Raw genomic sequence first — 27,182 nt, 5'->3', positions numbered from 1 at the left:
GGCCAGCACACAAATGTGGACAGGCTTAATAATGTTGAACTGTGTGGTGTGTTGCTGATCATGATGGTGATGATGACAGAGGGTCTCATCTACCCAAGACACAGATGTGGACAGGCTTGGTGGCATTGATGAGCTGTGCAGCGCGTGTTGATCCCAGCACTCCGACCAGCTTGGTGAGGTCCGACCGCTGTACTGCAGCCCAAACACTCCTGCCACCCACACCACCATCTGCCAAACGTCGGTTCTGGTTGCCATCCTGAGATGAACAACATGAGTGTGTATCATTATGCAAGTTATATGTTGCATCCACCATAAACTAACTCAGAGAAGGACAGATCAACTTGTTTTACAGAGGGAGGAGGGGAGGAATCCTGAGTTTTTCTTTTTTTTCCATATCCAACACTTCCACCCTTTATTAAAATCATGTTCATCCAATTACAATATGTCCTTGTCAAATGTCAGCAATGTGTACCAAAATGTCAAATCTGTTTTCCATACATCTGATTTAGTAAATTAGGGGGAACTGGGTTAAGCACCTTTACAGTTACAGATCAATGAATGTGACTATACTTCTATAATTTGGTGAGGAATCAACAGAAAAGTAAGACAACATGTGCAGAAGATCTGTTGTACTGTATCTAGACAAAACATCAACTTCTCCAAGCATCAGCACTCTTAAGACTCCTACACCTGCACTTACTCTCAGGTGATTAGAATTGCCTGGCATTAACTGGAATAATACACAGGTATCAGAGCTGCAGGTACCATGATAGGATTAACTTTTTGGCTGCACTTAGAGTATTTGGGTAGTTTATTCCTGATATCAGAAGATTTTACAAGACAGAGAACTGCTAGCAGTCAAGAGGCTTTAAAAATCAATCTTGATTAAGTCTTTCTCTGTACTGGTGCAATTTAAAATTGATTTAGGATAACACTAGATGATTTGGTTCAGTCAAGAGAAATCTTGGCACGCATGATGCTAACCCACTGAGTTCAGAGACATCTTTATACCTACCATCTCCTGATGATTTTATTCAGCTTAGAAAAGCCTTTTTAAACTGGAGAGTTTAGACACAGTATGTATATAGCCTTAATAAACCTCTTCAGTACTAATGTCTTTCCCTAAAATGAATGAAACTATCTGACAGCAGCAAGAACAGACAAGAAATGATGTCACCCAGATTCAAGGAGTTAATCTTGGCTTTAATCTTACCATCATAAAGCTGCGGATCTCAGGGAAGAAATGGGAGTACTGTATCTAGGTGGGTACGTCAAAGGTGTTAAAGAACCAAGGCCTGTGTTACCATCATTTGGTTGCACATCTCCCGGAAGAAGTGAGACTACTGTATGTAGGTATTTGGGCAAAATGTTGGTAAATGTTAACTTGTGTATGTGTCAAAGAATCATGACTCCAGTCTTACTCCCTATAAGGCTGAAGATCTCTGAGAGGAAGTGCAGGTATAAGGGTAGGTCATAATAAGGTAAACTTGTGCATGCATCAAAGAACCATTACTCCAGTATTACCACCATATAGATGCACACTGCGGGAAGATGCGAGAAACTTTTTATTTTTTTATTTTTTATTATTTTTTAATGCAAGGAAGAAGGAACCAAAGGCCAGGAGCCCGCAAACCTGTGTATGCATCAAAGAACCATAGTCACAGTCTTACCACCATAAGGTTGCAGATCTCAGGGAAGAAGTGTGGGTATGTGGGCAGGTTGTAGAAGATCACATGCCGAACGCCCTTGATGCGGTAGCGGCGGTAGAAGTGGAAGCGCTCCGTGTACAACAACAAATGTCGTTTTCCATCAAAGAAAAGGCTGCGCACTTTGGCAACCTTGCTGTTTTGCTAGAATTTATAGAAATAATTTGGCAGTCAGTATCAAGGAACATGGGTGTCACTCAGTTACAATACTGTAAGATAATAACATACTGTACCTTGTTGGAATCTCTAAATATTATGGCAGTCAGTATCAAAGCACAAGGATACCACTTAGTTATATTATAGTTTTACTAGAATCTTTTACAAAAGACAGCTACCACTAACCTAAAATACTGTATATACGATATTAACATACCGTGTCTATAATACTGGAAGACACTAACATCTATCTATCTATCTATATACCTAGGCTGCTTCCCCCAAGGAAAGGGGGGAACATAACATGTTAATATCTGTGGCAACAGTAAGGCTGCCAATACCAAAATACAGGGACAACAGTTAATTATATTACTCTTAAGATAATAACACACAGTGTGTCACCATTATGAGTCACCCATTTTTGTAATCAACTTTAACCTGTACAATCCTGCCGTCGGCACATGCTGATGGTACAAAACGTCTCAAGTAATCCCAGCGACGTGATGGTGCCGACAGCATAATTCAAGCGCTGTAGCGCGTCTCTGACTGCTTCAATCTAGCTACTTTTTTGCTAAGGAGTAGCTTAATGTACTGGCAACATTGTGCACAAGCACTTGTAGCACTGAGTTTGGTTCTGCATGGCTGGGTAACATCAGTGTGCCACAGTCCGTCACAGCGTTAGAATGTCACGGAAGTCACGCCATTCTTCCACCTCACTGGGCTGGAGGAGGTGGTTGACACTGTCACATGGACCCTCTGTCCTTTTATTTAATGATTCTATAGAAGAGGAAGACCTGGACGGCTCTTCTGGGGAGGAATATAAGCCAGTAGAGAAGGATATTGAGAATGAGGATTCCCCCGTTCTCTCTCATCCCGCCCAGAAGGGTGGGAAAACGTAGCTCACGGCTTGGGAAACTGGGCTCGAAACACGATGGATGGCCATCCTGCACTAATTTCTGCTATAAGGAGTACTTTTTTTTTGCTTTTCCTTGATTTATATGTCCTTTTGGATTGTTTTATGCAACAAAATTTTTTTCCATTTTTGGTCCAGGATTGGGTGGGTATAAAATTGCAAAAATGCCTGGGATGGTCCAGGTTAATAATCTCCAAGTAAAGTACATAAATATTAACATTTGAAGTTTTACTGATACAGTATCTATAAAGCTGATCTGGAAGTTCCCCTAATACTGTACAGTACTGTAATCCCTCTCAATTTATGTTATTCATTCTATTTACTGACATGCTTTTTGTACACATTCCAAGAGAGTAAAGAGCAATTCAAATATTCAATAGGAAAACTACAGAAAGCCTTTCATGCTGCAACAGTGAATTTTCAGTAACTTGTTTCCACTCAAAATTATGGCATTCACCTCTCACTTGTCCAAAATCTCAGTGGCATTAAAAGTGTTTATACAAGCAGACAGTAACATCTAAGGAGTTTCAGGTAACTGGGTATGTAGTGTGTGCATTCACTAGTCCTTCTGTCTGTGGTTCAATCCCACCCCAGGTGAACTTTTAAGAAGGCTTATCAGTATGTTCTTTCATGTGTTTTCACATATTTGCACACTGCTGACATTCCCTCAAAGATTCATACACAAGCTTTCCAACAATAATCATAAATTTCCACATGCACTACACACCCAACACACCAACATCATTTCATCACACACACACCTATGTATATTGCATACTGCATTAGGTTAGGGTAGGTCACTTCTCCAGTGACAAAATGGTGTTCCTTAATCATGCCAGGAATAAACAAGCTGGTGGCTACAGTACATAAATTCAGTGTTCACTTAAAGCCTAGGATGTTGTTGTTCAACCCTAAATGTGTATCTTGGATGCATGCAAGCAACTGATGCTGTAGGTGAACCAACTGTGAAACATATGTCTGGTTTGAACTGGGAAAAATAAAATATTAATATCAATATGGTAGGTGGGGGCGCTCACCATCCACTCACTCGATGTAGTGCTGCTCTCGGTTGTCTGCCCTTTCCTCTCCTCTATCCATCTTTCCATCCATCCATCCATCCTCTTCTGTCTTCCTTTCCTTCATTCTTTCCTCTTCCTACTGCCTGTGGGTGACTCTACACTGAGTGACAAGCCAAATTGTTTCCTGTACACCAGGAAACCATTTACTACACTGGGTAGTAACCCTATAACCAAATTTTGGCACCTGGTGGTTTAGTGGGTAATAACAGCACTCCAATCGGACTGAGCCGGTGAAGGTTTATATCCAAGGGGTGGTTGGGGTTTATTGCTCACGTAATGCCACTCAGGGATGAGTGAGGCTAGTCACTCTCATTTTAAATGCCAGGACCAACTTGCCTAGCCCCGGGTTCCTAAGCTCCTCATGGGGAAACGTAGGATTGGATGATGGATGGATGGATGGATGGATAGATAATAATAATAATAATAATAATAATAACATTAACAACAATTTTGGACTTGAATAATGAGCAACTCTATAATGAAGAATGTGTGTTTATTCATCTGCTACTTAATAATGAAACAATATATTATGAGGAATGATTGTACTGTAAGTCCTTGTTATAAATTACATTTTTGTCATTTTTTGCCCAGAGTATTAAATTTCCACTGCTATATATGAAGCTGATTTTGCAGTCTTTGGCTGTGGAAAGTTGTGATACTGGTATTTTTTTTCACAACACTGACACATAATGAAGGCTGTATTTCTATGCCAGCAAGTCCCCTCCACTCAGACGACACAACCATGTACTCACTGATGATGGCCATGCTAAGCTTTACCAAACTCAGATTTACTACACAGAGACTCACCGCAACCATGTACTCATTGATGGTGGCTACACTAAGTCCACCATCCTCCTTCAGGTGGCGTAGGAGACGCACGTAGTCACAGTAGTCAGGGACGTAGAGCAGCGTGCCAGGGCGGGGTGGGCCTGAACACAAGCGGGGCAGCACCTCCCGGGTAAAGTGATGGAACCGTGCATCTGGGTCACGTACCCCAGGGATGCACGTCACCACCATCTCAGCCTCAACCACAACCTCACCTGCTGACCCATTCTCCACTGGATTCAACACCTGGGGGAAACTTGCCTTTTGGTATTATCTTTCTATCTATCTATATATCTATCTAAAGCCATCCATCCATATCTACTTCAACCACTTCACCTGACTTGTTCCCTTGTGAGTTCAGCACCTGGGGGAATCTGTCTGCTAATACTGCCTCTATGTCTACCAATAACTAGGTGCCATAATCCCAGATGGTGGTGGCCACACAGATGCTGCCTCCAAGTATACAAGGGATTCACACCATCAGCATCTCAGCTTCAACAACTACTTCATCGGCTGACTCATTCTACAAATAGTACAGCACCTGGGGCGATTTGCCTGTTAATAATGTCTTTTTATCACTCCATCTATAGCCAGGCACCCATCTCAATCTTTACAACAGCTTCACCTTACAACCTGTCCTCTACTGTGTTTAACACCTGCTGGAATTTGTCTGTTATCACTTATGGTCAGGACAACTCTTACTTAGGTTTCTCCTCCAAATAATGTGGTTAATCCTATCATTTGATCTAACTTTATGCAGGCACATACCCAACATCTAAGCCGCAACAAAAACCTTAAGGTGTTCAGTACCTGTGTGAATTAGCCAATTAACTATGTTTTTCTATCTATCTGTTGCCAGTTCCCCTAATCATGAAAGGAGGTGGCTATGACCAAACTGCCTCTACACCATCCTGTCCTCCATCATCAAGCGTCCTTCCCACTTCATCCCACAACACTCTCATCCCTGTTCCTCTTTACAGTACTCCATCCCTCCACCTCATCCTCAGTCTCCCTCTTCCCCTCTCTTTCTCCTCCTCACATGAATTCTCTTTGCCCATCTCACTCTTCATTCACTCCATACAGCCATGCCACCTTCTAACACTTTCCATCACATCCACGTCAACATCACAATGCTCCCAAATTACCTCATACATCTTTGTCCATGTAATTCCACATGCTCCCCTCTGATAACTCCTCTCACCCTTGACTTCTGTTAAACATTAGGATCAGAACACATGAGATACAAAAACAAACTAGAAGATCTGGTAATATACGGAGCACCACATCGTAGCTAAGTACAGTGTCATCATATAGCAACACCTGAATTACAGTGAAAAGTAAAAAGTGGTACAATAATAGCTGGCCCTTGTTTAAAACTGTTTCACTTAGTTTTATTATTTAGATGCCGATGAGTTAACACTTTTTCTTCACTTAAAAGTTGACTGTGATTCACTTTAAAGTTGCTCTGAAGTCACAATTAAATCATAACCAGCAGCATGTCTCATTTAAGGTGGTTATCTGAAAGTAGCATGTGGAGGTATATCAAGAGTGCCTTAAATGAGGATATGAAAGAGTGTTCTGATACTAATGTGCACGAGCAAGAAAACGTTACAAGGAATAGCAGTAAATGATGTGGTTTGGCCATCTGGAGAGAATGGAGAAAGAGAAAATGCCTAGGACACATGAGAGTTATGTGGAGGGGAGCAGAGATGAGGGAGATCAAGAATGAGACACAGTGACTAGGTTGTGAGCTGTGTAAATGGGACTGAGAGGTATATGAGTAAGATGGAGGGATGGGATAGAGATGAGTGAGATGGAAGGGTGATGTAGTGAGGTATATGAGTGAGATAGAGGGACAGGGTAGAGAGGTATATGAACAAGATTAAGGGTTGGGGTAGACAGGTATATGAGTGAGATGGAGTGATGGGGTAGAGAGGTATATGAGTGAGATGGAGGGACGGGGAAGAGAAATATGTGTGAGATGGAGCAATGGGGCAGAGAGATACTGTATAGGTGTAAGACTGAGCGATGCAGGAGTGAGGTAAATGTTTTAGATGGAGCGATGGGATAGAGAGGTCTGAGCAAAATGGAGGGATTGGGTAAAGAGGTACATGAGATGGAAAGATGGAGTAGAGAGGGATATAAGTGACATGAAGGGACAGGGTTGAGAGGTTTAAGAGTGAGGGGTGTGTAACCTGAAGAGTGGTCAGTCTGATGGCAGAGGGAAGGGTGATATGGATGTGATTTGTTTGTGGCCACCCCTTCCAGGATTAGAACATCTGGCTATAGATAGTTAGCTCGATAACAGAAAGACAAACTGACCGACAGATTGATAGATAAATAGATAAGATAGCACTTTACTTCCACACATCATAAGACTTTAGCCTTCTGTCCATTTTAGTTTATTCTTGGTGCCACCCACTGTACTTAATCAACTTACAGTAGGTCTCTCATTCTGATGGGATTAATTAAGGTTGTATCAGACCTCTTCATATGAAGAAGTCTACCCTCTGGTCTGTTCATTACAAAATAAAGAATAAAATGAGAAAGATAACCCTGGGCTCAATGCATCAAGTAAGGTCAGATTTTAAACTTAGTCCTCACTTAAAATACAGGATGTGTGTAAATGAAAAATATTACTTTATGTGACACTAAGTGACATATGCTCTTGATTCATGAGTAGGAGGAAAAAAAAATTATTCATGACTTCACGACAACTTTGTAATGAAGTATGAGGAACACCAAGGAATGAAAATATGTTAACTCATTAGCAACTCAATAATAAAACCACTTTAAATGGGGATAACCTGTAGCATAATTTATCTTTCTCACCTGCAAGCGCCCAGCAAAATTTTTACACTTTGCCACGACAGCCCTGTTATGGTCGGAGAGTGTGGCCGCAAACACCAGCGTCTGTCGATAAAGCGGAGTCATGCCATCCAGCGCCCACAGTCGTACCCGAGTGATGTCTGACCCCAGCTTCTGCAGGTCCCTTGGTGCCTGACCCACACTCTCACTCACCACCAGCACGTGTTCCCAGTTCTGCATTAGGAATATGTCTGCCTGCCAGGGATAAAATGCAAACTTTAAAAATCAGTCCCAAACAACAACTTTCTAACAACAATTTTCATATCTCCTCTGAAGCATGAGGAACTAAGGCTAGATCACTAGGCTGAAATATATATGTACTGTACCTAGTTCGGCACAGTACTGTCCAGCTGCCAAGGATAAAACGCTAACACTAACAGCCAATCCCATATTCCCTCTTTTGAAGGGTAGGGGTCTCAGAGTCCAATACATTTTAGGATAATGACCGGCCTTTTTTTTTTTTTTTTTTTTTTAATTTTTCATCTGATAAAATTCATGCTGGATACATTTAATATGTTAACTAAATGACAAATATAAACTGAATGGCCTCTTGTATTTGCTATATCATGATGCACAAGTGCTAGAGACAGCTGTTTTCCCTCAGTGGCCTTGACATAAAGTTCACTACCATAATTACATGGCTCTGTTTCTCAGTTATATAAATTACACGTTTCCCTGTATGCAGGAGGAGGGTGGGTTGTTGGAATACAGCTTAAGAATGCAGTTCACTAGGTTCACATTCAGATGAGCCTGGGGCTAGAAAAAAAAAAAGTACCGGTAGTGAATTATTAAGCCCCACACATTATCCTTATCCTATCTACATACCTCTCTGTATCTTTTATTTTGGCAAAACAACTCTGAATACCTTTGGCAAACCATAATATCAGGCATGCATGTATATCTCACCTGATCAATTACAAATATCTCTATGGATGACAGGAAGTCAGTCTCAGCATCAGTGCGAGTGTTGGTGGCCATGATGTAACGCATACCCAGTGGTGACGCCAGGATGATGTCTGACTGGTAGAAGTCAGCATACAGCTGTAACAGGAAAAACATATATTGGACCTGTAAATAATCTAGTGATTATTTGTGATGTTTTCACAGTGCCATGAAGCGTTCAAACGAGTTGTGTAGACCCATATATGCAAGTGCAGTTTACTAAAGACTCTAACACAGTACAAGTTAGGCCAAAACTGTTTTATATTCTCAATAAACATATAGTCAAGTGGCCTATGACGCAGATTTCTATGGCACAGTTTTGTATGACATGGAAAGGTGCCAAAAAAAACGAACCATGCACATAAAATACCTATGGCGTGGGGGCGTGGCAAGGTTTGAAATGCGCCTCTTGCCTCAGAACCCCCAACCCTACCCCTTCCATTTTAGCACTATTGTCGTCGGAGTTAGGTACGTTCAGTATTTTATGCCCTTAAAGCCATTTATTATTTATTGTTTAGTGTTTAATTTGTGTCTAATACATGCATTGACTGACTGCTTGATTGTGTGCGTGTGTAAAGTGGGGGAAAATGGGAAAAAAAAGGGTGAAAAGGGGGACTTTCGGTGAACATCCAGAACCAGTCTATTTTTCCAGTAAGTTTAGTTATTTGTATGGTATGGTTTTGTATGGCGCGGGCTTGTTCCAGAACCAATTAGCCGCGCCTTAGGTGACTTGACTGTACAGTATTAATATATGGATAAAATTCTTGCAATGAACAGCATCATATCTGTGGCAGGACATATCCTTAATTACCTGACTGAAAAAGTATACAGTACACAGTAATATGTTTTGTACCATTGTAAGATGCAAGAGCTATTAAGTTTAGTGAAGCATAAAAGTTTTTCAAAATGCCAGATATTTTGCATGAAGTACATTAAAACTGACTAACACATATATGGGTGGAGTAAATCAGTGGTGAGGTGGACGTTTCCATCATTTGGATAACATTATATTTCATCAACCTCACTACCTAACAGTCACAACTCACAAGACTAAAACTGCTTCCTTTCAAACCATACTGTGCACAAGGAATGTCAGGTGCAATAAAAAAGGATGTCTTCAAATTTATATGCAGTCTATATTTCATCAATGAAAGCTGGAGAAGTATAACCATACATTTAATGTGGCAGTATTCCATGCATGCCCATCTTCATTTGTATACATTTTATAAAGCAGTGTTTCATGCCTACCCTTCTTCATTTGCTGGTTGCTTCTACAGCATCCCAGTCAAGTCCCCTAATCCTGAGTTTTTTTCTAAGGATTTCATCCCATATTTTCTTTGGTCTGTCAGTGGACTCTCCCTTCCATGTTCAGGCTCATGATGTGCTGCATCCTGTTATGCTCTTTTATCCCACCACACCTCCTAACCACCTCCACTGACCTGTATGCAACATCTCATGAAAACACTCGATACCCAAGCATCCTTGTACTTCTGCATATATTCTGTCTCAAAGTTTGGCAGTGAATACCTTTTTATGCAGTTCTCATTTCAGTACCCTCATAAGTGCACACATCTTAATGTAGTAGTGTCCATGTTTTACTAACATCTGTTATGCCGAATTTTTCATTTCAATAATATGGGGAGTAATTCAAAACACTCATTTTCCTCTGTCTATGCCACACTACATGCACATTACACACTAAACAATTTCAAAAGTAAAAACAGAGTCTTTACACACTGCATCAGGTTCAAAGATAGCAACTGAAACTTTAAGGAAGAAAATTTTCTGTAATTTACTGTGGCCTTAACAGCAGTAAAATAAGACAAGAAATAATAAAGACAATGTATATCACTCACAGGACCAATATCAACCGCTCCTACAGATCCCTCACACAAACTCTATAAAACCTTGGCATTGTGTTCTAACTCTCAAACTGGTCCCAAAACCTGTCCTGTCTCATCAGTGTTTCTGTACACCTAACCAGCACTGATCACTACTGGATCTTATTATTATTTCCTCTCTCCCTATCAGCTCTCCAAGACCCTATCAACAACCTATGAAATGTGGTTCAACAACTTCATGGTCCAGCTGCACAAACAAACTTATGACCAACTCCCTTTCCTAACCAAGACTTTAATCTGCCGGAAGATCAGGACACCGCAAGTTTCTGATCTCTCCTTTTCTCAAGACTTTGATCAGCTGAAAGAACAAGACACTCTGCAAGTTTCTAATCTCTATTTTCCTAGCCCTTCCTGCAGAAAAAAAATTTCTAAGATACATTTCTTCACATAACAAACAAAACTAAGAGGGAGTTGACTAGAAGTTTGCTTGAGAATTTGCACTCAAAGCCCTATGGATACCACACACAAGTGTATCTCCCATCCACTTAAAAATATTCACAATGAAACACAGTCATCCTCCTATATATTTTTATGTATGAGGTGAGACCTTCCCACTAAAACGCAACTCACTGATCACCCACCACACACAAATCAGAAATATATTAATGTTTATATATCACTGATCAGGTTAGCATGTGTAGGTACTGACAGAGGCTCTTCATGTGTTGAGGTCTTCAGCCATTTTACTGCTCACTCTCCTCTCCCAGAGGTTTCCACATAAGACCTCATCCTACATCTTCCATGATCAGCCTGTGGATATTCTTCCCTACACAATCACACATGTGACACTAAGCCATTTATCCTCCTCCCTCATCTCAACAAGTCCAAACCATCTTAACCTTCCAGTCTACTTCACCTCCATTTCTTATACCATCTCTCTCTCTCAGAACACACTTTCCTCAGTTCTGTCATTCAGTGAGACCCTGTCCACCCATCTCAACATTCTCACTTCCGTGCATTCCTTTCTAGGTGTACTGTATTTTTTTTTTCTTCTTCTTCTTCTTACAGGTCAAGTCTCTCTGCCAAAATATTTGTCACACATGTTAACAGAGTACTCTTGACAAAAAAAAAGACAGACCCTTCAGTCAGGAGAGGCAACAGTTCCATCCACTTCTCACTGCAGAAGCCTCAATTCCTTTTCACTGTTTCATCCCAATATTCCACTACTGGTAGCATATGGGCCCAGGGCTTGGCTTCCCAGTCCAAAACTACTGATGAGTGACCAGATGCTAACTCTGAAGTGGAATTACATGAGCAATAAACCCAAACCATCACTTAAATTTAAGCCTTTACTGGCCACACTGGGATGGAGGCCTTAACCCATTAGACCACTAGGGATTCTCAATTCCATTCTTTCATACTGCAGTACTGTAACATAAATTTACTCTGCACCATAAACAGTGGGCAAGGAGAATTCACAATATCTGTGACTGTTTGTATCAACATCATGTCATACTCATTTATTTGTTTATTTATTTACTTATTTGATCATTCATTTATTTGACAAAATGAATTATGTGCCATTTTAAAAAACAAATATAGTTTCTATAATCTGAAGATTAATATTTTATGAAGCTAAGCTGTCCTGCAGTCAATTAACCCTCACAGGTCATGCACACTCTAGTATTTCATTAAGGCCAACACTAGATGATTTTAAATGATGAGGAAAAGTCATAAGAACCTGAGCATATTAATTCTGTCACCATTAGCCCTCCCAATGTGCTGGGACAACTCTAGTATTCTATTCACAGTTAATGCCAGATGAAGACATCATAGGAACCTGATAATGTTAAGTTCTTTGCCAAACTGGTTCATGAGCTACTCTGATCTAAATAATTTACTTTTCTATACCAGCTAATCCCTAAAATCTGATACATATAACAGGATAAAACAATACACTATACTGTCAAAGCTCCCTCACCTGCTGTGGTCATAAGCCACAGTTTCTGCTCACCCTCTGCCCACATCCCATGTTAAAGGGAGGTCATAGCCAGGATGCCATGCCAAATGAGGACTTGCTGTAGGTGGAGCAGACTTCATTAGCAACAGCGTCATCATGAACTGTTCCACATGCAGTCTACAGTACTAAAAAGCTTTGATATATCAGCTTAACAATGTACAACAGGTCTTTTTTCCAGTGTAAACCCTGGCTACCACCTCCTTCCAGCTATGGGTTGGGATAAAGAGTGAGTAGAAACTATGAGAATATACCTCCATATAATACCTTTTCACAACATTTCAGTCCTGTACTGTAATCTAAACATTCCCACACTTACTCTACCTTCAAGCAAACCTCTTTCACTTTCAGTCCTGTATTGTACTATCAAGTCCCTAAATTTCTGTACCTTTAAACAAAATCTCACACCATTCAGTACCTGGATGGAGCTCTTGGAGATCTTCAGGCCAATCTTGAAGTCTTCATTGGTGTCTCCTGTGAAAATAGCATGGAAATCTTCAGCTCGGGACAATTTTGAATGCTTCTTCTCCTCCTCAGTCTGACCCGGTCCAAAGTCTTCACGGAATCGCTTGAGGTTCACCACATTGGGAGCAGAACCAGCAAACATCAGTGTCACCAGTGTCTCCACCAAGCTAGAATACAATATACAGCACAGTAAATCCAGGGACACAAGAGGCTTCATGGCACCTCTTCCTTAGTGATTTATTTTGCATTTACACTAACCGTAGAACTTTATTATCAACAAGAGGGTGTATGTAGATGAAGTGGAGAGAGGGAGAGGGAGGGGGCGACCGAGGATGAGGAGGAGGGATGGAGTTGAGAGGTATATGAGGGAGGGGGGCGTGAGTTGGAGGGAAGGGCAGTCAAATGATGGGTGACAGAGCGACCTGGAGGTGTTCTGTCTGCAGCCACCCTTTGCGGGATTAAGGCGTCGGGCTATAGATAGACATATAGAACATTCTCTCTCACTGACATACTTTACATCAGTATATTAATATACAAGAGAATATAAAGGTGTAATATGCAGAATAAATCAATAAGGGTGAGGTGTTATAAGATTTTCAAGGTTAGTGAGCATTCAATCCCTAATTATACGCTGATACACTGAGAAGGGAGCCAGCATACATCAGTGTCACTAGTGTTCCCACCAACCCAGCATGCAGAGAATACAGTACACTATTATCAAGTTACGGCTCCCTCTGTCGTCATTTTTTTTTAAATCAAATCCTATCTATCTATCTATCTATAGCCCGACGCCCTAATCCCAAAAAGGGTGGCCGCAGACAAAACGCCTCCAAGTCACTCTGTCACCCACCATTTGACTCCCCTCCCCCAGCTCACCCCCCCCTCCCTCATATACCTCTCAACTCCATCCCTCCACCTCATCCTCGGTCTACCCCTCCCTCTCCCTCCCTCCACCTCACCTACATACACCCTCTTAGTCAGTCTTTCATTCTCCATTCTCCCCACATGTCCAAACCACCTCAGTGTATTTCTCCTAATCTTTTCAACCACATCCACATCTACCCCACAACGTTCCTTCACTTCTTCATTCGTCAACCTGTCCCTCCATGTCACTCCACATGCTCCTCTCAAGTAACTCATTTCCACTGCTCTCACTCTTGACTTGTTCCCCTCTTGCAAGGTCCACGCCTCGCTTCCATACGTCAGGGTAGGGATCACAATACCATCATGCAGTGACTTCTTAACTTCCATACTCACCTCCCTATTTCTCATCACTGCTTTCAGAGTACCAACAACCTTTCTTCCCTGCTGTACCCTTTCACGTACTTCATCCCCCAAAGTTCCATCCTTACTCATCACACTACCCAAGTACTTGAATGCACTCACATTCTCCATATCCTCACCATCCAACCTCACTGCACACTCTGTGACTTCATTCCTCTCAAACACCATAACTTTACTTTTGTTTACATTAACTTTCAGCTTCCTCCTCCTACACACTGTCCCAAATTCGTTCACCAAACCTTGCAACTCCCATTCATCTTCACTCAACAATACTGTATCATCAGCAAACAGCAACACCGGAAGCTTCCAAATCTCACCCTCATTCATTAGGGCCACCCCCACATCCACTGCCCTACCTTGCACCTCCTTTACAACCCCATCCATGTATATATTAAACAGCCATGGAGACATCACACACCCCTGTTTCAGTCCCACATTGAGATCAAAGAACTCACTCAGCTCACCATCCACTCGCACCGTAACCCTAGCTCCCTCGTCCATACTCTTCACAGCACTCAACAATTTCCCCTCCACCCCATATATTCTTAATACCTTCCACATACCTTTCCTATCTATTCTGTCATAAGCTTTCTCCAAGTCCATGAAGGCAGCAAATCCACAGTAAGTAAAATTCCACCAAGCAAACACAGAGAATATAGCACAGTAAGTCTATTTTATGTTGCTTTTATTCCTCCCCCCTTTTTTTCAATAAATCTACAGTAACAAAAAGATAGCCTATTAACACCTCCAGTCTGATTAAGTTATTTTTTTATTACATATTACTGCTATCTCACAATTACACTATTCAGGTTAGGAGAATGCCCATACAGTAAAATGGATAATGAAGGCAATATCAACCCCTTCACTTTAGGAAACCTTTCCCAGGCTGAACAGTCTTTAAAAAATAAAAAATAAAAATAATTATAATAATAGTCTGCCTAGCCCTGGGCTCCTATGCTCCTCATGGGGAAACATAGAATTAGATGATCATGATGATAATGACCAGAGTGATGGTGTTAAGAAGTCCCATTCTATCTGTAAAGCTGATATGCTAGTTTGCCCCAATTTACAGTATGAATTGTACAAAAAAGGATGAGCTACTCTGGAACACAACTTATGGCAAATGGTAACAGCCTAACCCAATTTACACCCTTCATGGTGTTGGGACCTGAAACTTTGTAAGTGTATTCCAGTACATTTAATGGCAGAGTTAATGAAAACTGTGTTTATGTCTCTCCACCTGTGGTGGCAGGTGGTGACAACCATCACTCACTCAACTGATGTAGTGTAACCTACTTCATCCTTAACTTTTATCATTATTTTTTTTTGTTTTTCCTCCTCTCTTCCTATTTCTCCCATCCTTCCTGGTACTTTTCTTTCTCTTCTTTCCACTTTAAGTGACTCTACACTGAGTGACAAGCCTAACAGTCTCCTGCTACAATGCTGGGCAGTAATCAGGTAACCAAGCAACAGGGTTATGTGGAGCTTACAAGGGTGCCCGTTCACTGGGTGGAGAGCAGGAATCACATCTCTACACTCTTTCCCATGCCTCACCACAGCAAGGCACTGTCCACTGCATGGGAAAATTTATTCACTACATGGAATAGCCCAGCAGGGGTGACTGCTTGCCTACAGCTGATGGGTCTGCTTGGCCAGACTGACCACGGTTACTCAATAACAACAACAACAACTCTACCTGTATGCTGAATGTTTAAATGGCAGCAGAATGAGAACTGTTGGCCTGGCATAACCTTGGTCCCTGAGGTTCCCACTTGGCTCAGACTTTTTCTCAGCTTTCAATTTCCTGATCTTGGCTGAATGCTTTACGATTCTCTTCCGGGTCTTGAGGACATGATTCAGAATGTGGAGTGCATACACTGTCCTCACCTCCTCCCAGTGTTCATGAGTGGCTTCAGGATAATACAGATCTGAGTAACTGGTGATGATACTAAGCAATTCTTTCTGCATATTACTTAAACTGGAGGTGCAGTTGCTGTCCCCATTTATATTGGCTTTTGGCAAGTTTCTCTGAAGTAACCGCCTGATGTGGTAGTCATCAAGACTGAAACTGCTCATATTAGGTGGCTGAGGTACGACACCAATTCTGGGTGGGGTCTGGTCCTCTTTCTCATCAGCCAGTAGTAAAAGCTTGGGAGTCTTCAGTTCAACATTTGGAAATTCTACCTTCACTCTTCCCAACGTTGGCCACTTCTGAAAACTTGATGTCCACTTCTTGGGGTCCTTCACTTGTTCTGCTCCAGCCTCACTCAAGTTCCTTTCAAAGTGCTGTATGAATAAGTCTTCTTCTTTATGTGGGTTACCATCGTCATCGTCATCATTATCTTCATCACTGTCGTTTTCTTCTACTTCTGAATATACTGCTGTTTCCTGTTCATCATCATCGTCTTCTTCCTCTCCTGAGTCCATCACTGTTTCCTGTTTAACAGCATAAAACAGAGAAGTAGTGAGTCTTGTACTTTTAAGCAGTCAGATTTTTGTTCTTTCTTTCTTTTTAGTCCACAGTCATAAACCACCAACATATCTCACTTACAGCTGTTTCACTAAGAGTAGCATTTATGCATGCACACATCTAGACTAGGTGAGGACTGACTGTTCTGTATAATAATATAACATACAATACGAACAGACAAAAACTGCCATCACTACCCTCTTAACCATATTCCATACAAAAAACCTGAGTGAACAGAACAATAAATGTAAAATACTTTAGAAGAATCATTTAAATCAACTGCCCAGACAAATTCATCACCTTTCCTTCTCACACAATAACATCATCATCCAATCCTACTTTGCCCCATGAGGAGCGTAGAACCCCGGGGCTAGGCAGTTGGTCCTGACATTTAAGATGAGAGTGACCAGCCTCACTCATCCCTGAGTGGCATTACATGAGCAATAAACCCCAATCACCCCTTATATATAAACCTTCATCGGTTCAATCTGACTGGAGCACAATAATTACCCACTAACCACCAGGCACCAAAATTTGGTTACATGGTTACCACCCAGCATAGTAAATGGTTTCCTGGTGTACAGGACACCATTTGGCTTGTCACTCAGTGTAGAGTCCCACAGGCAGAAGGGAGAGGAAAGAATGAAGGAATGAAAGACAGAATAGGGAGTGTAAAGTCACCCGTAAGCAGAAGGAAGAGAAAAGAATGAAGGAAAAAAAGACAGAAGAAGATGGAAGAAAACATGGAAGGAAGAGAGGACAGGGCAGACACCCAAGAGCAGCACTACATTGAGTGAGTGGATGGTGGGCACCTTCACTTACCTCACACAATAACACACCATATAAAACAATTTTTTTGTCCTTTCACACCTTTTGAGTGATGGTTCATAATCAAAGTCTGGGCTGACTCTCACTTTGTTACATATCATATCATCTGAAATTTCTTGTTTCCCAGCAGTTACTAGTAAATGCTGGGAGGTAACTGGCTAGTTTTGGCACTTCATTTAGCTTCCAGTCCATAGACAACATCAGCTGTACCACTGCCAAACCCAGTACAGTATGGGGAGTCCTCAAGAGGAAACAAGGCATTATTTTTAGATTCGATTAGATTCTCAGTTTTTCACACCCTGAAACTCAATCACATATACCTTTTTAACTGTCTTAATCATTAGTAAAGGGATGCCTTCAGGTGGTGGCATCAATATAGCTGGGTGACTCAACTGGCCAGTTATAAAAAAGTCCCTCATGTCCTTCTCTATCTCATGAAGGCAAGGAGGCAGACTGCTGGAAAAAGGCAACTTCAGTCTGCAGTCCCTCAATTTCACATTTTAAAATTATATTTAGCACCCTTAAGACATCTGGTTAAAGAATGTTAATGCTGACAGTTGGAAAATACATCCCATGGGTTCCTCACTAGAATACAGTATTTCCAAGAAGGCTACCATCTGCATCCATTAAAACTACTGTCATATACCAATAACCAATGTGTTGTCACTGCTGACAGCACAATGGAACTGCCCACATTTAAGATTGGAATACTGTAAGCATTAAGAATTTCACCATTAATGCAGATGAAATATCCATGCTCAGATGTGTTCATGAGCTTGAAAGTGTTAAACGTACTACTAAAATTTCACTCATCCAGGTTTTCAGGCAAGTTTTCCATAAACTGTTTGCTGCAGTCTTCCAGTGCTGACACAAGACCTCAAAATTATGTGCAACACCAGATTCTAGCAAGGCAACATATCATCCAATGACTAGCCAAGGTACTGTAATTTGCTGCATCACATACTGGTAAATACAGTCAGCAAAACAAATAAGCCTATTATTCTGCTGCAGCTACTTGACACTAAAACCACATCTGTCGCTGTCCTCCCACATGAATGAAATAAAAGAGAATTAAATATGGTCACAGAAATACACCAAGTCTCTACTGACTTAAGAGTATTAGGCAACAGAGGGAAGTGAGAAGCAGAATACCGTAAGTGAAGATTAGGCGAACTTTTGTCTCTGACTGTATCACACAAAATGTACAGACAAGTGCTCACCTGTTCATCCTCAAAATTTCCTCCACTCACCTTGAGGGCACTTTCATCATCATTATCATCATCATCGTCATCATCATCATCATCGTCATCATCATCATCATCACTGCTCTCTAGTCCCTCTTTTTCACTTCTTTCACCACTATCTGACACGTCTTCATCTATTCCATTTTCCTCCTCCTCCTCTTCCTCTTCTCCATCCTCTTCCTCCTCATCACTGTCAATGGACTGGTTTCCTGTTGTTGGATAATAAAAGAAAAAATAGTTCTCAAAACTTATTAAATTATTCAGAGGATTTCCCCCCCTTGTCGCACCTGAGTAGTTCCCTCATTATGGAACTGTTTATGGAATATGCAGGGAGATCCAGGCTGGAGTTTTGTGCTATGTACTGATCTAGTGCACTTGACCTGTTGCTCTTGTCTATCCATCCATCCATCTATCTATCTGTTGCCAGACACTTTAATCCGGTAAGGGGTGGCCACAAACAAATAGCCTCCATCTCACCCTGTACCCTGCCATTTCATTGCCCTGCTCCCAGCTCACACCCGCCTCTCCCATATACCTCTCTACTCCATCCCTCCATCTCATCTGCTGCCCTTGCACAATATTTAAATGCATGGTGGTTTAGTGAGTTCAGGCACTGCATTGTGGCCCAGAAAGGTCTAACTTCAAGGGGTGGTTCAGGTTTCTTGCTCATGTGTAACTCCTCTATGAGATGAGCAACTGGTCACTCAATTTCAATTTCTGAACCAATTAGCCTATCCCTGGACCCCTACACTCCTGACAGGGAAAATACTGGATGGGATGTTGGATGGATGGATTTCACTTCTCAGTCTGATTAGGTTTTTTATTCATCCGATCAGATCTCTCTCTCTCTCTCTCTCTCACACACACACACACACACACACACACACAAACACACACAATGGGTGTGCAACTCCTATACAACCAATGGCCTATTAACCTCCTCAAAATGGTGATGCCATTTTTTTTTTTTTTTTTTTTTTAACATCCTCATCAGCCAGCCACCAGACAGTTCTATGCTACCTGGGATGCTAACTTCAGTGGGTAAAGTGTTAATTACAAGGTACCTTATATCTAACCCCTCCCATCTGAAAAGTCTCCCCTCTGCCCCCAAAAAACTGTCTGGCTATAGCATGAATATTATAAACACTGTCACTGAACTTAATAGGTTAATGCTGAAGGGAGACTATAAATACAGCATGATGGCTGCAAATCTCTTCAAGTGTTATGACAAGCTGTTAGTGCATATATGGCTAGATGAAGTAGCAACTGTCCATTGGATAGATAAATGTATAACAAAATAATGAACAATTCGCTAGGGCTGTTTACATGATATGGTCAGACTAGCTTTTTGATTGAGTATCAAGTAGATTTTGCAAAATACAAGGTATTTTTTGCTCTGTCCTTACACATTATTATTAGTTCTGCAACTGAATGAAGGAATCAGCGATGAGTACAGTGTATGATTATTGACAAAATCACCTAATATGCCATATCCAATGCTGTGTCAATCACTGTTTGCTTTGATTCTTGATGTTCCAAAAATGAGAATAAGAAGTGAATATTAACTGAAAGGAGAATGTAATGAGAACAGCAATGTGGTAAACAGAAGTCAAAAAGCTAAAAATTAATCTGATTACAGACACCAAGAGACATGCAACAAAAACGGAAAAGAGTGAGTTTCAGTTTATTGGCAGGAATGTTTGTTTCCAATGTGGCTGTGACTGGGCAACAATAAATGAGTCAAATACTGAGTGATGATGAAAGTTGGCAGAAGATGGTTCACCAAGGACATTATTAAGAGATCAACAGGTAAAAAGTCAGCAGTCTATTCTAAAGGAGGAAAACTGCAGGCTCCACTAGATCAGCTGTTTTATCATGCTGTAAAAGACAATATCCAAAGATTGTAATATTTTGACAAAACTGCAATGTGTTCAGCAGTCAAACAAAACTTCAGTTACCTAAAGATGCATTTATTTACTTATTCTTGCAGTTTTAAAAAAAGGGGCTATACTGATACTTAATGCATATTTTAATCACTAGCCATAATTGCCTTTTATTTACAGTATATTTTTTTAAATATGTTTTTGTGGGAAGAACACAAAACATTAGCTTATGACTTTCCTCATTTTTTTTTTTTTTTTTTTTAAGAACAAGAGATGAAAAACAAAAAATCTTCCACCTCAGGAAAGAAAAAAAAAAGTCATGGCTAAGAGGAAATTCATCACATTAATTTGTTTTACAGGAAGATTAAGGAAAGCAGACTTCTAAACTCTGCATGTTTCTTGTTCTTCCTGCAAATCAAAATGTGAGATCAGAGGAAATGGCAAAGTTTGTTTGTGAACCCTGGCCCACTCCATTGCTTTCCTGGTACCTGTGCCGAAAGTTGCCAGGAGTCTGGACATGGGATCAGTGGCAGATTGTTCCTCATCACTTGAAGAATCATCATCCAGTTCCTCATCCCTTGCAACCTCTGGATAGTCTTGTGTATCCTCAACCTGTTAATTTAGGAATATCTGTAGTCATGGAGAGGAACTCCAAGGGCTGAGTAGGGCCCACATTTATTCAATGTTTTGTCATAAAGGCTTCCTCAGGCATAACATTCATAGTGAAGCCTCTATAGTCAGCCAAATATATATTCAGAAAGAATAAACTACAAACTTTCCCACAAATGGCAAAAAATCTGAATAATTGGCATCCCCCAAAATGGCCCCTGCAGCCGTAATTATTTCACAAACAGCCACTGCTAGACACAATACAGTATTTTGTTTCTGAACCAGACTGTACACAACCAAGCTGGTCATCACTAAACAAACAACTCAATTTTACCATTTTAACTCAGCACTTCATACTAAATACGAGGTACTGTACCATACTCTGCCATTGGAACATTGCTACTAGATTCTATCACAGTCAGAAAATGAGTACCGTACATGTTTAACAGTGCTACTAGACCCTATCACAGTTTTCAGAATATGACCAAGTGCTCAGATACTAGCAAAAATGACCCTACTTAGGAAGCCTATGAACTTTCATCATGTAGAAACGTGAGCATATGCTTTGGCTGCAACACTAGTCATGAAAAAGTGACGGAAAAAGAAATACAGTACAGACCTGAAATTTGCAAAATCAATGAAATACTGTAACTGGAAAATATCGATAGCTACTCTGCGCTGTGTTCATAATTTTCATCATAATTTAACTCATGCATTTAATACCTAATGTTCATTTTTTAAATATTTCTAACTGAGGTGGCATACAAAACACCCAGTACCTGAACAACAGATATCCAAAATGCCATTTCTTGCACCATACCACAGTACTCAAGTCAATATTCTCATTTATCCGAATTCTATCTATCTATCTATTGCCACAAGTCTTAATCCCGTAAGGGGTGGCCACAAACAAAAAGCCTCCAAGTCGCCCTGTCCCCTGCCATTTCACTGCCCTCCCCCAAGCTCACACACCCCTTTCTCATATACCACTCCACTCCATCTCTCCACCTCATCCTTGGCCTTCCCCTCCCTCTCCCCCCTCCACCTCACTCACATACACTCTCCTCGTTAGTCTCTTGCTCTCCATCTTTTCCACATGGCCAAACCACCTCAATGCATTTCTTATTACACTTTCAAATCACATCCACATCCACGCCACAATGCTCCTTCACTTCCTTATTTGGTGGAGGATTAGTGCCCCTCCCTGTAAAACAATTAACTCTAAGCCCTTGGCCACCCCGTTTGGGATACATGGCGTCTGGCAATGGATGGATGGATGGATATCTCTCCATGTAACTCCACATGTTCCTTTCAAATAACTAATTTCCACTGCTCTCTTGACTTGTGTCCTTCCAACAAAGTCCAAGCTTCACTTCCATATGTTAAAGTTGGTGTCACAATACTGTTATGAAGCAGCTTTTTTACTTCCATGCTCACTTCCCTATTTCTTATCATTGCTTTCGAAGAATTAGCAACCTTCCTTCCTTGTTGTACCCTTTCAAGCACTTCATCCTCCAAACATCCATCCTTACTCAAAAACACTACCCAAGTACTAAAACACGTTCATATTTTCCATTTCCTTATCATCCAACCTCACTGTACACCCAGTGACTTCAATTCTCTCAAAGACTATAACTTTACTCTTCCCTACAATCACCTTTACACTGAGGAAAAGGTGGTAACGGTAGTTAATTATGAGAGAATGCCACTTGGTACAGATTTATGGACAATATTTCACTTGAGGTTCCAGTAGTTCTTATGGGGTTAGGTTAGGCTTGGCTAGGACAAATTAGGCTAGAATTTAGGCTACAATACTGTAACTTAGGATAGAAATTGGACTAGGATAAAATAGGTTAGAATTCAGGTAATAATACTGTTATAGCAACTGGACTAGGGAAAATAAGGTTAGGTTAGGATAAATCAGGTTGGGTAAATTTAACTTCCAATCATTTTGGGCTAGGCTAGGCCAGGCTTGTATAAATCAGCAGTGACAATGTTAGATTTGTGCCCAAATGGTGTTCCAAGATGCCATCCATCTGTCTTGGGCACCGGGGATGGCAGGTGTCTGTCTTCAGTGCTACTGCACATATACACAAAGACTGACATTTACATGCAATTCATCAATTAGTTATTAGAACAATTAAGAAAAGGCAACAATAGAAACAATGACTGGGATTGTGCTACTGTTCAAAGTTGAGTTTTGATGTGTTCAGGTGGTTAGTGGTTCAAGGAGGTCCTTGACACACATGGCACCTGTGGTCTTGCATTTTTTTTTTTTAATGCAAGAAAGAAGGAACCAAAGGCTAACTGCCCAAAAAGCATGACTTCCAATAAAAAAAAAAAAAAAGAGAGAGAGAGAGAGAGAGAGAGAGAGAGAGAGAGCTAAATTCAAGATCTGTTCATTTCGAGATGCCTGGAAATACTGCGTTTGAAAGACTGGAGATCATAGGAAGTAGGAAACACTGACAGAGGGAGAGTGTTCCAGAGTTGACCTGTTGCATAAATGAAGGACTGGGAGTAACAGTTAACTCTTGCATTAAAGAGTTGGACAAAAAAGGGATAAGAGTTTGTTGCTAGATGGGTGCTTCGCTCCCAACGTAGCGGTGGAGGGATACAAGCAGACAGTTCAGAGGAGCTGTGACCACTGAAGTGGCGACAGAAAAGAGATAAGGTAATGATGCAACAGTGCGACAAAGAGACAGAGGTTGAAGGGAGCCAGTAAGAGGAGGAGAATTAATGAACCAAAAAGCCTTTGACTCCACCCTATTGAGAAAAGCTGTAAGTGGGGAGCCTCTCTAAACATGAAAGTTGTACTCTACACAGGGGCCAATAACCCCTGCATAAAGTCTTACATAACTTAGAAATAGGTTAAGATTAGGTAACTGTCTTGAAATTTTCTTTTTCCTAGGGTGTTTTTGTCATTCTTGACCTTTTATCACACGTTTTTTCCCCTTCAGTGGAATTTCAAATTTCGACAGGCATGGGTGCCTAAAAATCACCGCGATTTTCAAATTATCGAAATTTAAACTGAACTTCTTATGGGAAAAATTAGTCTGGGTTTGGGGCCTGCGAACCTAACTATGTAAAGTCATGATTTTTTGCCCACACCACCTGTAAATTTTATGAACTATAATTGTGGATAAGTAACTGTAGTTCTGCATTGTATTGACATACTGTCAGCTAGTGTATATGCCTTGTCAGCAAGTGTATACAGTACTTGGTGTATTTCTGCCCTTTCCTGTATTGCCAATTCTCCTTTGGCTGCGTCCATGTTTTGACAGGGAATTATCTGACAGTGAATTGACTTGACAGTGAATTGTCTCGGAACCATATCTTCGTATGCTTCACATATGAATAAATGATGTTGATTTTCATTCTCTTCTTGACACAAATCACATATTAGGTTAGGCTCATACTTTTTCTTATAATTTTCCTTCACTTCTAGTATTTTGGTTCGCATCAATAATATTATCTTTGCTTGTTTTGGTTGGAGTCTGGCACTGAAAGCATCGAAAAGTGAGGTAGGTGGACCACTCCAAAATGCATCGAAAGTCGAATCATCAAATTCTAAACTGTCGAAATTCGAAATTCCACTGCACTTCACTCACTGGAGGGGGAAGGGGGGATTTATAACTAAAAAATGAGTGACTTGGAGTAAAAACAAATAAAAATCACACAAAACATAATAAAATTCTTGGGACTGAAATTTTCAAGCATAAAGAGGTACCGGTACTGGTATCTATCTGAAACTACAAATTTACTCATTTTTGAATTGGTCTTTTTTCAGTCACTGAACTGAAACTTCAATTTGCTTCCTGAACCAATTTAACTGAGATATAAATGACTGCAAACCTACTACACAGGCAGAGGTTACATGACTACCTAGAGTACTATTTATCAATAGCTATATTTTTGTTCTTTCCAATATCATTTTATGGATTTGTTCACTGTGATGAAACTAATGAAATGAATTTTCTACATCAAACATTTATTTGAGCCAATAAAGTAAAAGACATGAGAATCAAGGATGATAGATAGATGGTTGATCTGGCTCCACAGTCAATTCATCACTAATCATTCATCCCTTCTAACCTAACCTAATATGACCTGACCTAGCCTAACCTACCACAACTTAATCTAACCTAATTAAACCATACCTAACCAACCGGAATGATTTGAGGATGAATATCAGATTTGAACTGACCCACTAACCTCTACAGGATGCCACCAGCGACATAAACAAATCTAAGGCCATACTCTTGAGGAACATGCGGTTTTTGCTGAATTTGGGTGTTATGAACTACACAATCTTTGGAAACATATCTCCACAGAACCCGTGTTATAAATGAATTTACAATTAGCCTATACAAGAAAATCCCTGTCATAATTTTTTCATCATTTTTTAATGAGAGCTTTCCTGAACTTGTCCCCCATTTTCTTTTCTTTTAGTGGGGTTAAAAAACTGGGTCAATACTATGGCCCCACTTATTTTATTCCAGCAGTTTGGGTGAAATAATGACCTGTTTAGAAACCATTTACAACGCTGGGTGGTAACCATATAACCAAACAATTACGTGCTCCCTACGTGTCATCAAGTGGGTTGGTGGAGGGTTAGTGCCCCTTCCTGTAAAACAAATAACTCAGAGTCAAATGGCCACCCCTAACGGGATTATGGCATCAGGCAATAGATAGATAGATTCTTATTTTAAAGCCTACCTTCAGTCTTTTAATGTTCGTTTCCTTCTCCTCGATTGGATGAGCCTCCCCAAACTCTTCATACTGTCTTTTGTTTGGCAAGTCGTTTTTGGAACGTTTTTTATTATTAAATTTTTGCCTGAATCCACGACCACCGCCACCGCGACCACGCGCCATTGTTTACATGAATGCAGTGTTGCCAGACCGTCCAGAAGGAAGTTGGTCTCTTCCCCGTCAATAAGTTTCCCCGTCAAACGAACTGTTCCCTGTTAGATATTCTCTGTCGTTCAGTTATTATTTATTGAACATGTGTAAATCTCTCTAGCTGGATAGCCCAAAGGTGGCTTGGTTTCTGATGTTAATTGTGTACAGCAACACAACTAAAGGTGGCTTGCTTACAGAGATATTGCATCCGCCTACTGTCAAGTAATGATGGTCTTACAACCATGAATACTGACAAATCTTTACAGTGAAGAAGAGAAGAAGGCTTATGATTTATGCCTATCAACTGCATGAGGGGTCATTAAGGCGATTAATCTATATTTAATAAAGTTCACTTTTCCCCTGGAATATGACATACAGCAATCAAATATTCATCCATATACCCAGTTATACTTTACAGCTGGGTGTGAACAGGGAGGAGGAGGAAATAATCTTGTCCAAGAATCTGAGCAGCCTGAAAAATAAACTCTGCCTTCTTGCAAGTTCAGAGTGCTATCACTATATAGAATACCAATTCCCCTTTTCCATGTGTTGTTGATGTTATATGATTATGGTGATAGATTATGTCTACATGGGGAAGAGTGTACCTATGAGGTGAAGCCAGAATCTGGAGGCTTGAATGGTCTATGAATGGGTGTGAGGGCCCAATTTCACTGGATGTGATGTTAATTACTGTATTTCCACTGCAAAAGAAAAAAATCTTCAATTCAGTACAGTAAGTATCGTTGGCCTACTCATTTCACCCACCAATATATGCCTTACATTATTATAGATACAGTGGAAATGAGTTATTTAAGAGGAGCCTGTGGAGTCACATGGAGAGACAGGCTGACGAATGAGGATATAAAGAAGCGTTGTGGTGTGGATGTGATAGGAAGCATTTTGAGGAACACAGTGAGGTGGTTTGGCCATGTGGAGAGGATGGAGGGTGAAAGACTGACGAAGAGAGTGTATGTGAGTGAGGTGGAAGAGGGAGAGGGAGGCCGAGGATGAGATGGAGAGGTATATGAGAGAGGGGGGTGTGAGTTGGGAGCAGGGCAGTGAAATGGCAGGGGACAGGGCGACTTGGAGGCAATTTGTTTGTGGCCACTCCAAACGGGATTGAGGCATCTGGCAATAGATAGATAGATAGATG

At 40.8% G+C, this 27,182-nt stretch overlaps 1 protein-coding gene across 1 annotated transcript; it reads right to left on the bottom strand.

Moving 5' to 3' along the window:
- Positions 1-26,002, bottom strand: LOC145406036 (U3 small nucleolar RNA-associated protein 25 homolog). The gene is made up of 9 exons (XM_080277223.1): positions 25,847-26,002; positions 20,981-21,133; positions 15,793-16,532; positions 12,766-12,979; positions 8,454-8,588; positions 7,512-7,742; positions 4,662-4,925; positions 1,671-1,850; positions 1-256 (listed from the first exon to the last, which is right to left on the bottom strand). The coding sequence occupies exons 1-9, from the start codon at positions 26,000-26,002 to the stop codon at positions 86-88; spliced, it is 2,244 nt and encodes a 747-aa protein (XP_080133349.1). The 3' UTR covers positions 1-85.
- Positions 26,003-27,182: the final 1,180 nt, after the last annotated feature.

The sequence above is a fragment of the Coenobita brevimanus genome, chromosome 69 (genome assembly GCF_032717465.1).
Source record: "Coenobita brevimanus isolate Jiangsu-jjx chromosome 69, ASM3271746v2, whole genome shotgun sequence".
NCBI classification, from domain to species: domain Eukaryota; kingdom Metazoa; phylum Arthropoda; class Malacostraca; order Decapoda; family Coenobitidae; genus Coenobita; species Coenobita brevimanus.
This window is presented reverse-complemented; position numbering and strand designations above follow the sequence as displayed.

What these genes read in the sequence shown, in the direction of transcription:
- LOC145406036 (XM_080277223.1), bottom strand. Translation starts at nt 26,002, where the DNA reads ATGGCGCGTGGTCGCGGTGGCGGTGGTCGTGGATTCAGGCAAAAATTT. An exon ending in AAGCAATGGAGTGGGCCAGG is followed by an intron (nt 16,533 to 20,980) that starts GTTCACAAACAA and finishes GCTGTTAAACAG; the next exon opens with GAAACAGTGATGGACTCAGG. An exon ending in TCTCCAAGAGCTCCATCCAG is followed by an intron (nt 8,589 to 12,765) that starts GTACTGAATGGT and finishes TTCCTGTTACAG; the next exon opens with CTGTATGCTGACTTCTACCA.